Below are 13729 nucleotides of genomic sequence, written 5' to 3' on the forward strand. Positions count from 1 at the left end.
AACCCCAACGATTGTCCCTGAAAACGAAGTCCAAAAAAGTAGAAAACCCAACTCCCAATTCCCACCCCCCAGAAGTCTTTAAAAAAGGGGCAAGGGACAGTCTCCTCCTACTGCTGGCTGCTGTTGACTTTTCGGGCCAGGTCGGCATGATCCTTGCGGAGGGTCTCGACCAGGGTTTTGGTGTTGAGGAGCTCCTGCTCCAGGTAGGAAACCCTCAGGGAAAGGCGGTGCATCCTTTTTTTGTAACTGCTGTGGGGGGCAGCTGATTTATTTGCTGCTTGGCGGTGGCGGGTGGCTGCGGTACCCCGGCTCCGTAAAGCTTGAGACCTGCTGCGCTGACTGGCTGACCCAGGGAGTGCGGAGGAGGATGCAGGTGTCGCCGTGGATGTTGTTGACGTACTAGTCTGCGTGTCCTCCTCCTCCTGGGCCACCAGCCGCCGATATTCGGCGACAGTGGCCTCCAGCCTCCGTTGCCGGGCCCTTTTAGCCAGCTCCTTCCGGGTTGATTTGGAAGGAGCATCTATATGAAGAAAGAAAGACATAGTCTGTAACCAATGCTCTTTAAGATTAACACAAAATGATTCAGCAGAAAGTTGTTTCACAGTAGAACTAGCAACTTGCAAGCGCAGTACATAACTATTGTGGCCAGTATCTATCTAACCTCCCTCTTCTTCATCCTTGCTCTAACATTAGTAGGAGTTTAAGGAATCAATTCTACGAGCACTATGGACTCACTCCATTACAGTCGACTATGACAGTACACCACTCTTATTCTACTTCTTCTCTCTTGTTTAGCAAAATAGGTACGTTAACTTCTGCATGCCGTCATAATGCCAGCGCAGTCAACTTGCACCCGAGAAAAACAGACGCCCGCCATGATGAGTGAGACAGACTTGCGTTACTGTACCAGTCCAGTACATGCAGGTGGTGATGCTCTTACTTTTCTATTATGGGTGTCACTGAGAATACTCTGTTACAAGAGCTACTGCCTAATTAATTTAATTTTCACCCTACAGTGCCAATGAATACTAGAAAAGGAAAATGAAGAAGATAAAGAATCTGATTATCTATCACTGCACATGGTATGTATTTGCTTACATATGGGATGACTTTAGGTGCTTTGGTTTTTATTGAGTGAACAGTGATACATCCACACATGAATGACCGAGTACTACTAAGCTTATTAACAGAGGTAGTGAGTGAGTGGCCATCGTAATAGCCGGATATATGCTGTGCTTGCAATACAAACTACTGCTACTATTCTTGGTAGTATTCGGACAACATTACAACTTCTTTTCCTTGCCTTTCCTACACTGGGGTGGATGTGCGGGTGCAGTGTTACATGCTCTTCAAAGTAACACTTAGTTCATCCAGTGACCGTCTACTCTCTCTAGATACACATATGCTATCTAAGAGTCAGATAGTACCATGATCCAGGCATCCATCCATTCAAACTATATGTCAATCATTCTTCTTCATGTCTCTCATCTGGACAAACCTTACGTTTTCTCACAGGGAGCACACTATGCAGTCTGCAATCTCAATAAGAAAGGAATATAAGAGCTTACCACTGCCCGCCACTACCGTGGCAACCCGCACAGCAGTTTGGTCTGGCACTTGCATCGCCTCCTCCCCAGAGCATTCCTCCTCCACCTCCGTGCTGGGCCCAGTACCAGATGTTCCACCTACAAAGTACATTTAAGAATGTTAGATTTCATAGACATACACCACTCACTAGTATTTTGTCTAGGAATTAAGAAATGTGAATACAGAAACCAATCTAATAATTTGTGACTGTCTACTCTAAAGTAAAAATCTCCCTTTTTCCAGGGAAGGGTGTTGTCTTGCTGCACTTTTTGGCACAACTGATGAATGCTTGCTTTTTAACACGCACCATTTTTCTCATAACAGACAGAAGCTTCACTTCTAAGAACAAATCATCATCATCACCACTAGGACAGAGGGACCAACGATTCAGCACCAAAAAGAAACATTAAAGTTCAAACCAGGTGAGGGCTCGGCTCGCCCACAATAAATGTGTGAAATAAATCACTATAAGCACTTTTCCATTTTTAATCAATCGTTTATGTTTTATGACAAGCTTGATTTTAATAAATATTTTTACTTTTAATAAAGCTTTAAAACTTAAATAGACTCTGTGGTTTTTGGTCAAGAGTAAATGAGCAAAAGGTTTTGCAATTTGCAAGCATGAGTCCGTGCCTCTGACACTTCTGGACTCTGACTCCGTACTCTTGTCCTGCGTTGGATAATCATCATTGGGGATCAATCATCGATGAATTTGGGAGCTAAATGACTCTGCCACACTATCTAATGAGTAAGGAGATTGGGGGTTCTTCAAAGACTGATATCACTGAGGTATGTGGAAAGTCTACCTGCGCCTATTATAATTGATAAACAATGCACTATTTAGTGTCCATAGTTCTGTTTGTGCAGATTTGTCCCTGCAACAGTAGTAGTATGGATTGTCCTCCTATCCAAACCAAAAGTAAAGTAGTATCTTATTCTTTCTTGGTGGTCATTCACCTTTTTATTGTTGGTAATTGTCAAAGCATAAACATTTAGAAGACTTGAAAAGACATTATAGACAATCCCAGAGGACTGCACTCAGTGCATAGAGAGGGATGTACGACGTTACTACGCATGGTTTTACCACTCGTACCTTTACAACGCATTTTTTACAACGCAAGTCGTTACCACGACTTGCGTTGAAGGGGTGCGGACTTAGGAATTTTTTAATTTACTATTCCAACACCAGCCTACATACAGTAGGGAAGGTGTTGGATAGTAAATTAAATTATTCCTTGTCCTGTAGCGCCCTCCAGCGCAAGTCGTGGTTATGACTTGCGTTGTTAAAGACGCGTTGTAAGGGTACTGCAGAGTAAAATCCGCGTCGTAAAGGATGTTTCCCATAGAGAGCTATTGCTGACTAGAATGGGAGTTTCGTTTAACACCTTTTGCCAAATGTGCAATCTTAGTTAGCTACACAGACAAACTAATAAGAATAATCTAGTAATACCACAGGGAGTCATAGTCGAGGCAAGATAAGAATTTCGATACAGTCTACAAGAAGATCAAAGACGATTTAGAAAAAATCGAATGAGGAACGCTAGGAAAAAATAGGTACTCTATATTAAAATTAAAACTTACCAGGGCCAGCAAAGGAACCCTCGCCTGACCGATCCTGGCCTTGTTCCACAGCAGCAGCCTCCTCAATGTCCTTTTGCCCCTGGGGGGAGCTGATGTACAACATGAAAGAAGGAAAGACCCGAAAACATGGATGATTGTGGTCAACCAAATCAAACATTACAAAAGAACAATAACAAAATATTTTGGCGAAATAGCAAATAGACAACTATTCCACAGGATATATTGACCTATCTCATGTGGTCTACTACGATATTAGTATTGCTTGATTTGCGGACCGTCAACTTGGAAAGTTATGTAACTCACTAAAATAACTACTAAAAAGGTTCGCCTAGGACTGGCAGGCAGCAGTCCGCAGCACGCGAAGTGACAGACAAACTCCATCGTGATTGCAGATCAGCGACAACACTAAAAAGTTTCCTACTACATTAACCAGTCATTAAAATACTCAAACTCTCAATCCACCACCACTATTTCTTCTTATTTCCAGGTGTACAAAGGAAGGACTGGACTTGAGTCTGTAGGGGCAAATTTACAAGCCCCTTGCAGCTCTTTTGCTCCGTTGTTGCGTGACTTTTGTGACGCAGCGGCAGAACAAAAGTGGCGCCATGGTGCGGCGTATATTAACAACGTGACACATATGGGAGATGCATCACGTTGTAAAGCCCTGCGCCATCAGGGGGCGATCCGACGCAAGGAAAAGCGTTCCTGCACAGGAACGCATCCTAAAAGTGGCTGAGGGAAATCTACAAGATTTCAATCAGTCACTTTTAGGACAATGATGCGTGACTCAAACCCTGCGCCTGCTTGAAGCAGACGTACGGCTTGATGCAGCATTGGGGAGATAGGGCACCCCAGAGCATTGCTGGAGCTGCGCCATCGTTGCGACGCAACTCCAGCAATGCACCGCCTTTACGGCACAGATGCTTAACGCTTCGGTGACGTTTTGGGCCCATGGTGCGCCGCATTGTAAACAGGGCGCACCATGGGTGGTGGTGGCGTGGCGCACAATTACTGGCGCATCCCTGCTACTTTGCAGGGATACGCCGGTAATTAAAAATCTGACCCTTAGTGTCTAGCATTACGCAGTTCTTTAAGCTACACTCATACATAATTTCTCAGGCCAATGAAATGAACACAAAATCGAAAACAAATAAGCATAGTAGAAACGCTACTGAGAAGGAGAGCAGTGCACCTGAAATGCACAGAAGATTTTAAAATATAATTTACCTACAATGTAATCAGCATCATTATTGCAGGATAAAACAGAGTAGTGAAGAAATAGCTACTACTACTCACCAAGCCCGGGGATCTCGAGGCCGAGCAGGTCGATCAAGTCGCGTTCCCGGTCCAGGAGATCCGTCCAACGGTGGGTGGCCTGGTTGTAGGTGCGCCGGACCCGAGAGTGTTGGCACATGGCCCGGCACACCTTCTCCCACCGCTTCCGGCGCTCCTGGATCCCGTAGCCGCTAGCAATCTTGCCGCCTGCGATGATGGTCCTCGGGATGGGGTGCTGGACATAAAAGACTAGTGCGGCCACCTTGTCCGCGCTAAAGATCTCCCGGGCTGTGACTGTCTCCCCCCTCAAATGCCCGCACAGGAGCCGGGCACGGGGTGCGGGACCCTTCGCCTTCTCAGGCTGCTTCCCGGCTCCCTTTACCATGGTCTGGGCAGAAAGGAAGGTAAATAATAAAGAAGAAATAGAATAGGGAAGAAGAAAAGAAAAGAGTTTAAAAAAGTAGTTTAAAATTAACCAAAAGTAGCAGAAAACACAAAAATATAGAGCTAGAAAAATAGAGGAATAGATAATAAGTAAAATAGATTAAAAAAAACTTCAAACAAGCAAAGGATGGCAGAGATTGACAGAGGATACAGAAAGCATGCCCAGAACCATAGCAATGAATGAAAAACAAGATGGCCGCGCCCGTTCACGACCGCGTGGGTATGTTTTGCGCAAGATTTTCCTCGCAATCACACGCAAACTTGTACTAGCAAGCCGCACACTTTGCGAGATTACACATAACGCCCGGAAACGGAAATACGTCACGCAAACAAAATGGCCACGACCGTGAGGGTAACTTGGCGCCGTTGCGCTACAAGCTTCTAAGAAAAACAAGGGGGACCCTATAAGTGGCTGTGGACCAAAGGTTTGAGTCAGTTTCTAAAGGACAATGGTCCAAAGCACTTTCAAAAATACAGTAAAGATAATAAGACAAGCCATGATGAGCTGCTTATATTTTTATCCAAGTCCAGCCGGACATGGATTTTATTTTCATAACAATAGTGAAATAGTATAATGCATAAAAAACATTTAGAGAGCACAATCCTGTGCTTTTACCACAGAACAGAGAAGGATAAAGGATAGTTAAAAGGAGAGGAAGATATCGCAGGCAAGAGAAGAGTGAGCAATCTGGACACTTTTGGATTGAAGTTACAAGTGTTTTGCCAGAGTAGTACATACAGGAATTAGATACACAATGATTTTACTGTATAACTACTGTAAAAGGTAGACGTTTCGATCCAGCGCTCAAGGGTACAAGGGGATCATCATCAGGACTGTACAATTTAGGTATGCCTGGTAAAAACAATCATGCGCCTCCTAGATGAGGGGCGGCGAGTGCCGAAGTAGCCTCTAAGTGCTCTGAGCCCGGCCAGCAGTGGGTACAGCTAGGGTACACTCAAGATATTCTTGCGGAGGGCAAGGTGTCCGTCAAGAATGGACGCCGGGGCGTTTTCCTCAAGTAATTTGGCATTCCATGCTAACAACCGGGTCATCGCACCAGCCAGCCGTGCACACGAGGACACAGCTCCTTCACGCCGCGGATCCAAGCCTCGACTAGGACCGCTGGCTCCATTCCACTGGTCGCTCATCTGACTAATACCGTGGTCTATTTTCCTCCATGGAATGCCAAAATAATCGTTGGCGTTGGAGCTAGGGTTAGAGAGCTCTTTCACGATGTTGAAGAGCTCTTTGCTGTTGTGTGCGTTGCTGTCTAGGCGGTACTTGAAGGCGGTCCTCTTGGTGGTCCTGATGAGTTGGTGGTGTCTGCGGGTGGCATTCTTGTGGGCTGTGTAGCTGTCTGGGGTTCGGTCGCGCAGCCAGCTCTTCTCCAGCTTCCGACAGGTGCGCTTGGAGGTCCGGAGGTCTGCGGTGAACCATGCGGCTTTCTTGTTGGTGTGATTGGTGGCGGCGGTCTTGAGTGGGGCAAGGGTGTCGGCGCAGTCGTTGATACACTGTTTGAGGTTGATGGCGGCAGTATCGGGGTCCGTGGGGTCAGGGGGTGGTCCCAGTCTACAAGTGTTCTATTGTTTTGATAATTGCCTGATTTGATGGTACTCGCTTTTATCATTGGAAGTTGTATATATTTTTATTCTTTTTAAATAGTTAATGAATTTAACCACGAATCATTGTGCACTTTTTCAACATTTGTCACATTGTATCTGCTTTTGATCTCTCAACTTGTTTTATTGGAGAATCTGTTAAGTATGTTTTACTTATTATATGTATTTCAATATGTTTGTACTTTTATGGCCCTGGTGGCCGAAATAAAGTGATTTGAACTGAACTATAAATAAATAAATAAATAAATGCTTATTAGTTAAGTCAAGATTCCTGCCACTCGTTGAGACGTGTGGTGAGCTGTATTAATTCTTGTATGTCTAAAAATATTTGTCTGTTATACCATTTCCAACATAAATCAACTTTTCTCATTATTTTGTTTTTTCTTTCAGCTTATTAACATGTTTTCAAATGATGGTCAGCGCCTCTTTGAAGTGGCTGCAATTGGCTGTATTTTGGCAGCAGGTCCATTTGTTACAGCTCTGGGAATCATTTACACAGGCCTGTTTCTAGGTCCTACCGCTCTCTTGGGCTCTGGCATATTTTTCTTATTTTACCCGTTTCTGGTAGGTTAAATTTCACTGCATTTTTTTCATGATATTTCTCAAAGTGCTTGAACTGTTTATACAAAAAGATCAGTCGTATTCAGTTATGAACTAAACATCTAGGTCAAGATGCATGTGAATTGCAACAGTGCAGGGCAGTTTTATTTTTTAATAACACTTTTTATTAAGTTGTACATGAGGTAAACAGAACAGTGGAAGCGCTGTACCCCTAATCCCTCTACCCCCCCCTCCTTCCCCGTCCCCAGACATTACTTGATTACTTTCGGATTTATACAACTTGTCGTCAATGTAGCCCCAGTGCTGTATACATCCATATTTCGTTATCAAGGCTTTTGGTAATAAAGTGCCTCTATGTAATAATGATACCTCTGTAGGTTGCCCACGCACCCCATGTTTTCATGAGCACACCCCCTGGTCTTGTAAACTGCTCCTTGCCCATGCACCAGTCCATACCTCTCTTCCACTCTACAACCAACGGTAGGGCCTCTGCCTTCCAGTGATGCGCAATATCCCTTTCAGCCACTATAAGGCCCACCCAGCGAAGCATTGATTTGTACCGATTCACATCAATGCTATCCGTGATATATAAAAGGAGAAGCTTCGGGTCCCGCGGTGTCGGCTGCACCAGAAAATGCTCCAAGCAGATCAGATCACCCTCCCAGAATATGCAGAGCCGTGTAACTCCCCATGTGTTATGTAGGAAGCATCCTGCACCTTAAGCATTGGGATGAGGCGATCACTCCCATCCTGTACAGTTGGTGTTGCCTAAGATACGTTCTGTGGAAATAATTTAACTGGATGAGGCCCAAACAGGTGGCTAGTGCCGTGCACGTCAGAGATTCTCTAGCTTCTGCCAAATCCTCCTCTGACTTGGCGTCCAGGTCCCGATCCTCTAAGTTTGCAAAATGGGGCATGAGGGTGTGCTGCAGCTGTAGGTAGTGAAATAATTGACTATGGTGGAGGGTATTTTCACCTTTTAAAGTTTGGTATGTTTTAAGCATTGTGCATTCCATCAAGTCACCCGATGTGGAGATCCCAATGGTGTCCCATCCATGAAACCCTTGCAGCACAACCACCTGGGTAAGCATGGTACTCACCCACAGAAGCATCAGGTCTGTGAGATGCTCGTCCTAGTCCAATGCTTTTAGGGCCATCCTCCATGTCTGGAGCATCCGCTTTGTGGCTGGGCAGAATGTTGGCAGGGTTTTCCGTCCATATAGTAGGCATTGTATAGTTGTGCCCTGGAGGGCTCATTGCTCTGAGGTATAAACTGAGTCTTCCTGAGTATCATACTACCTTCCATTAATGACTATAAGCTGAGAGGCCCTATAATTAGTTTCAATGTCTACTGCAACTATTCCCCCATCATAGGTTGACTTAAAACATTTAGTGAAAGCTAGGAAGCTCCTAAGCAGTTGGTAGAGTAGACGAGAGAGCAATACCATTTTAAAGATGATGGGCCGCCCCAGTATGGACAGTGGGAGTGTAGACCAATTATTTATGTCAACTACTAGCCTATTCAGCAATGGTTGGATGTTTAGTGCCCAGGCAAGCGCAGTATCAGGGGTAACAAACTCCCCCAAATATCTGAACCCCAGTGAGGCTATCAGTAGAGGGGCTGCCCAACTCAAGTCGTGTGGCTGAGCTGTGACTGGGAAGATAGTGGATTTATTCAAGTTGAGTACTAGACCGGATACATCCACAAATATCCGCAAGATTGCGCACAGGCCCAACGTCTCAGAGTTTACTAGAAAGATAGACGCCTTATTCACATACAGGGTATTCCTGTCTGAGAGCCCATAACCCCATTCGAACTCCAACGTTTGTGCGTCAATACGCAGCCATTCCATAAAGGGTTCTATAGCAATAGCAAACAAGGGAGACAGTGGGCACCCCTGTCGTGTGCCTGTGATAATGTGCCATTTTGCCTTTTAAATATTATCTGTAGCTTTAATTTGTGGAATCCTGCATGGAGTTCTCGCTTAGAATGAAGGCTTCTCTTGAAGTCAGTTGCTTGTTGCTCGTTGGTGGATGAGGTTAATAAAACCCACCTAACTACATTTGAAGTCTCCTGTTCTTCTTTCTACGTGGTAAACACCACATTATTTTGGCGACGATCGGGAAAACCACAACCTCAACACGACGAAGCATTGAAAACACCCCTCCTCCAGCGGCTGATTTCAAAGAAGCAAAGCGGCGACTTCTCAGCGGCTGTGATGACAGTTTTGATAATTATCTATTTATGGTGAGGAGAGCGGTAGGGACAATTTGAAACTTAGCTTAAAATAAACTTTAGTTTAAAGCAAGTGAAATGTTACGAGTCACGAGCGCGTTTCAAATTAGTGAGAGGAGCGCGAGCACAATCGAACGCTGACTCTTTAGATGACGGTGCATCTTGACTCTACGTCATCCTACGTTGCAGTTCAGCAGTGCTTTCCAACTCTTCACGCTGCGCATTAACGTTGCGCTTCAGCAGTGTGTTCCAACTCTTCACGCTGTACATTTTTTTTTCATTACGCTTTGGTTCCTGTTACTAAGCCACCGAAAGACAATGGCCCAGTCTTCATAAAGGAGAGGCCTTTATTAAAGGAATTGGAATTCATTACCACAACGAACATTCCCTTATCTTTATCTCATTGTGATGAATAAAGCTGTGGAAAGGAGAAGATATTAAGGAGACAATGAGCTAAAAAAAAATAATAATAAACGAAAGATTGTTTTAGAATAAAGGAAAGAAAAGAATATTAAAGGAAAGTAGATCTTATTAAAAAAAAGAAGGAAAAATGCAAAATTTTACTCAACCATCCTTTTTTCTTAGTTAGCCCTGGTGAACCAAATGTTAAGTGGAAAAGTGGAAGAAGATTTTTGCTAATTATGCCAGAGTTTGTGGAACAAATTTGAGCGCAGAAAGGAAACTTGCTCTTCTTTTACATTGTCTTGGTGGAGAAGGGCAAGATGTGTTGGAGCACTTACCAGATTTGCCTTTAGCGGATCAAAGAAATCTAAATGAATATGAAATTGCCATATTACATTTGGATCGTCACTACTTGCCAAGATTAAGCACTATAATGGAGCGGTATCACTTTGGCTTGAGAGAACAAAAAAAGGATGAGACCGTTGAAGAGTATGTATCATCTCTTAGAAAATTAGCTTCATCGTGCAACTTTGGGCAAACTCTTGATGAGAGAATACGAGATCAATTTGTTTTGAGATGTGCACATGATGACATCAGGAAAGAGTTATGGCTGAAAGATGAACCTCCACTTGAGGAAGTTTTAGTCATTGCAAAACAAGTGGAACATATGACTAAATGTGTTGGTGAATTAAAAAAAGAAAAAGAGAAGCCTGAAACAAAAGAGGAAACTAAGGTGGAAGATGTTGTATGTCAAGTAAAAAAGCATGAGGGTGGTGTTGGTCCAGAAAAACAAGGTGTTATTGCAAATGTAATGAATCCTAACATGTCTGGTACTTCATATGCTGGTCAAGCTAACAAATTTTCTTGTTTCAGGTGTGGACAATTTTCACATTTAGCAAACTCTCCAATCTGCCCTGCATTAAAAATATTGTGTAACTTGTGTGGCAAGAGAGGGCATTATGCAAAGTTCTGTAGAGCAAAGATGTTAAAAGGGGATGTAACAAAGAAAAGGTGGTCACAACCTCAAGTCAGAACTGTAAGTTTTGAGATAAAATGTACAAAAACTGATCATCCCTCACATTTGGTCAAAGTGGAGAATAAGATGATAAATTTTAAATTTGATTCTTGTTCTCGTATAACGATAATAGATGAAAAATTATTCAAGGAAACTCTATCAGATAGAGTTAAGTTGATGAAATCTGACATATCACCTTTAGGATATAGTGATAAACCAATAAACCAATAAAAATGATAGGATATTTTTTGGGTGAGATAGAGTTAGGCAGCCGTATAACTGTTGGTAAAATATATGTAGCAAAGAAAGGTGATGCATTGCTGGGGTGGTTACATCAAAGAGAACTTGGAGTGAAACTTGATCCAAATTCTTCCCCTCAGGTTCAAATCCAGGAGGTATGTGAGAGTGAACAATGTGGTGAGAGAGAAGATTTGAGCAAAATTTTTTCAGAACAATTTCCTAATGTTTTTAGGGAGAAGTTGGGATGCTTACGTGGCTATAAACATAATATCAAATTAAAAGAGAATGCTGTTCCGATAGTAGCAAAAGTGAGGAGAATTCCTTTAATGGAACAGACCAAAGTTCAAGAAGAAATTGAAAAACTTATAAGTAATGGAATAATTGAGCCGGTTGAGGCTACTGAGTGGTTGGCCCCTATTGTGGTCGCAAAGGAGGTGGTTGTGGATAGGTTTCCTTTACCAAATATTGATGAGTTGGTTGGTACTTTAGAAGGGGCAAGGTATTTCACAACCCTTGATCTAGCATCTGCCTACCACCAGGTAGAACTGGATGAGTCCTCCCAGGATCTTACTGCTTTTATCACACCTATGGGCACATTTAGATACAGGAGGATGCCTTTTGGTCTCGTTTCGGCAGCCTCCATGTTTCAACGAATCATGTCTAAGATCTTGAAGGGTTTGTCTGGAGTGAAGTGTTATCAAGATGATTTGTTAATTTTTGGAAATAATCTGCGTGAACATAATGAACGTGTGTGTCTGGTGCTTAGACGTTTAGATGAAGCTGGTATGTCTCTGAAAAAAGGCAAATGCAAATTTGGTGTGCAAGAAGTAAAATATCTTGGACATAGGATTACTGGTGAAGGTGTTTTTCCAAAAAAGGAACTAGTATAGACTATTTGGAAAGTAAAGGAACCTGTAAATAAGGATGAGTTACTCTCTTTTCTAGGGATGGTTGAGTTCTATGGAAAATTTCTCACTAATTTTGCGGAGAAGACGCATAGTTTGAGGAGATTGACGGCAAAGAATGTTATTTTTGATTGGTCTGATGATTGTCGAAAGGAGTTTGAAAGTTTAAAAGTTGAGTTAAACAAAGCTCCCTCTCTGCATGCATTTGTTCCTGGTTTTCTGACTTTCATGTTCACTGATGCAAGTGACAAAGGTCTAGGTGCTGTTTTGATACAAAGAAAGGATGGACAGGATTTGTTGATTTGTTGTGCATCGAGGTGTCTCAGGGGTGCAGAAATGAATTACTCTGTGATAGAGAAGGAGTCTCTTGCCATTTTTTGGGCTTTGAGAAAATTCAGAAATTTGATTTGGGGTTCGAAGGTGTGTGTTTTGTCAGACCACAAGCCATTAAGAGAGGTTTTTTCAAAAAAAGGGTTAGATGCCATTTCTTCAAGAATTAGAAAATGGGTGATTTCTTTACAGGAATTTGATTTTGAGGTGGAATACATACCTGGTGTGGCAAACAAGTCAGCGGATTGTTTATCAAGGCTGGTTGGTGTTGAGAATTTTGTTGAGGAAGATTTGTGTGAAGCAGATGAAAACATCAGTGCGTGTGAAATTACTGAAGGAGCGGTTGATGAGTGTGAATGGAGGAGTGAGTTGGTGAAAGATGAGGAAATTTCTAAGGTCATTTCTTCCTTAAAAAAGAATGTTCGTTTGGAAAAGCCTTGGTTGTTAGTTTCAGAAGAACTTTCTGTTACAGATGATGGTCTTTTAACTTGTGGGACTAAGTTGATACCACCAATAGGTATTAGGAAGAAGTTATTGTCACATGCTCATTGTGGTCATTTAGGCATTGTCAAAACAAAGGAAATTCTCCGTTTGCAGTTTTGGTGGCCTGGCATGGATCTTGAAATAGAGAGCATGGTGAGAGACTATCCTGAATGTTGTGCGAGTGATAAGATTTTAAAGACTAAGCAGATGCCTATGGTTAAAAGAACTTTGCCTAATCATCCTTGGGATGAGGTTGCAATAGACATTGCTGGTCCTTTGTCTGGTGTTTCTGATACTCCCTATTTGATTGTTTTGATAGACTTATATTCAAGATGGATTGAGGTTAGTGCTGTAAGAGATATAACCTCAGATGCGGTTATTAAGTTTTTGGATGTGATTTTTTCAAAAGAAAGCTTTCCTAATAATTTGCTTTCGGATAATGGGCCTCAGTTTTGCTCGAGAATGTTTGAAGAATATTTAAAGAAGTGTGGTGTGGTTCATAAGAAATGCTCTTTGTATCACCCTGAGTCTAATGGAGCTGTTGAGAGAGTCAACAAGACTCTTAAAGAGGCTATTCAATTGGCAAGGTCCTCGGTTTAGACTGGAAGGAGTCTCTTAGGGATAGAATTAGTAGTTATCGTATGGCTCCTCATTCTACTACGGGAAGGTCTCCTTTTGAGTTGTTCAAGGGCAGAGTTCCTAATACTTTGTGGTGTCCAGGTTGGATGAAGTTGAATAAAGGTTTGGTGGATAATAGTATTGGGGAATGGAGATGTAAGGAGTTGGATAAACAAATTGCTAGGAAAGAATATTTTGATAATAGGAAGTGTGTGTTTTTTCAAAAGTTCAAACTTGGTGATCTTGTACGCATCAGAGCGCCTGTTGGGTGTAGGCCGTGGTCTAAGTACACTGAGGTTCGTTCTGTGGTGAAAGTCTTCAAAAATGCTATCAAGACGGAAGATGGAAGGATTTGGAACAACAGTCGTGTGGTTTTGGTTAATTCAAGGTTGCCTGTTGTTGATGTGGGTAGAGATGTACCCTGTGCTGTTG

General features: G+C 42.7%; 1 protein-coding gene across 1 annotated transcript in view; it reads left to right on the forward strand.

Moving 5' to 3' along the window:
• Positions 1 to 13729, forward strand: part of LOC147697160 (ATP-binding cassette sub-family C member 5-like) — a 2119944-nt gene that overhangs the window by 617424 nt on the left and 1488791 nt on the right. The window contains exon 6 of the mRNA XM_086934231.1: positions 6898 to 7071. Within this exon, the coding sequence (XP_086790357.1) occupies positions 6898 to 7071 (174 nt within the window). The remainder of the gene's footprint in view (positions 1 to 6897; positions 7072 to 13729) is intronic.

Source organism: Lissotriton vulgaris, chromosome 8 (genome assembly GCF_964263255.1).
Source record: "Lissotriton vulgaris chromosome 8, aLisVul1.2, whole genome shotgun sequence".
Taxonomy (NCBI): Eukaryota; Metazoa; Chordata; class Amphibia; order Caudata; family Salamandridae; genus Lissotriton; species Lissotriton vulgaris.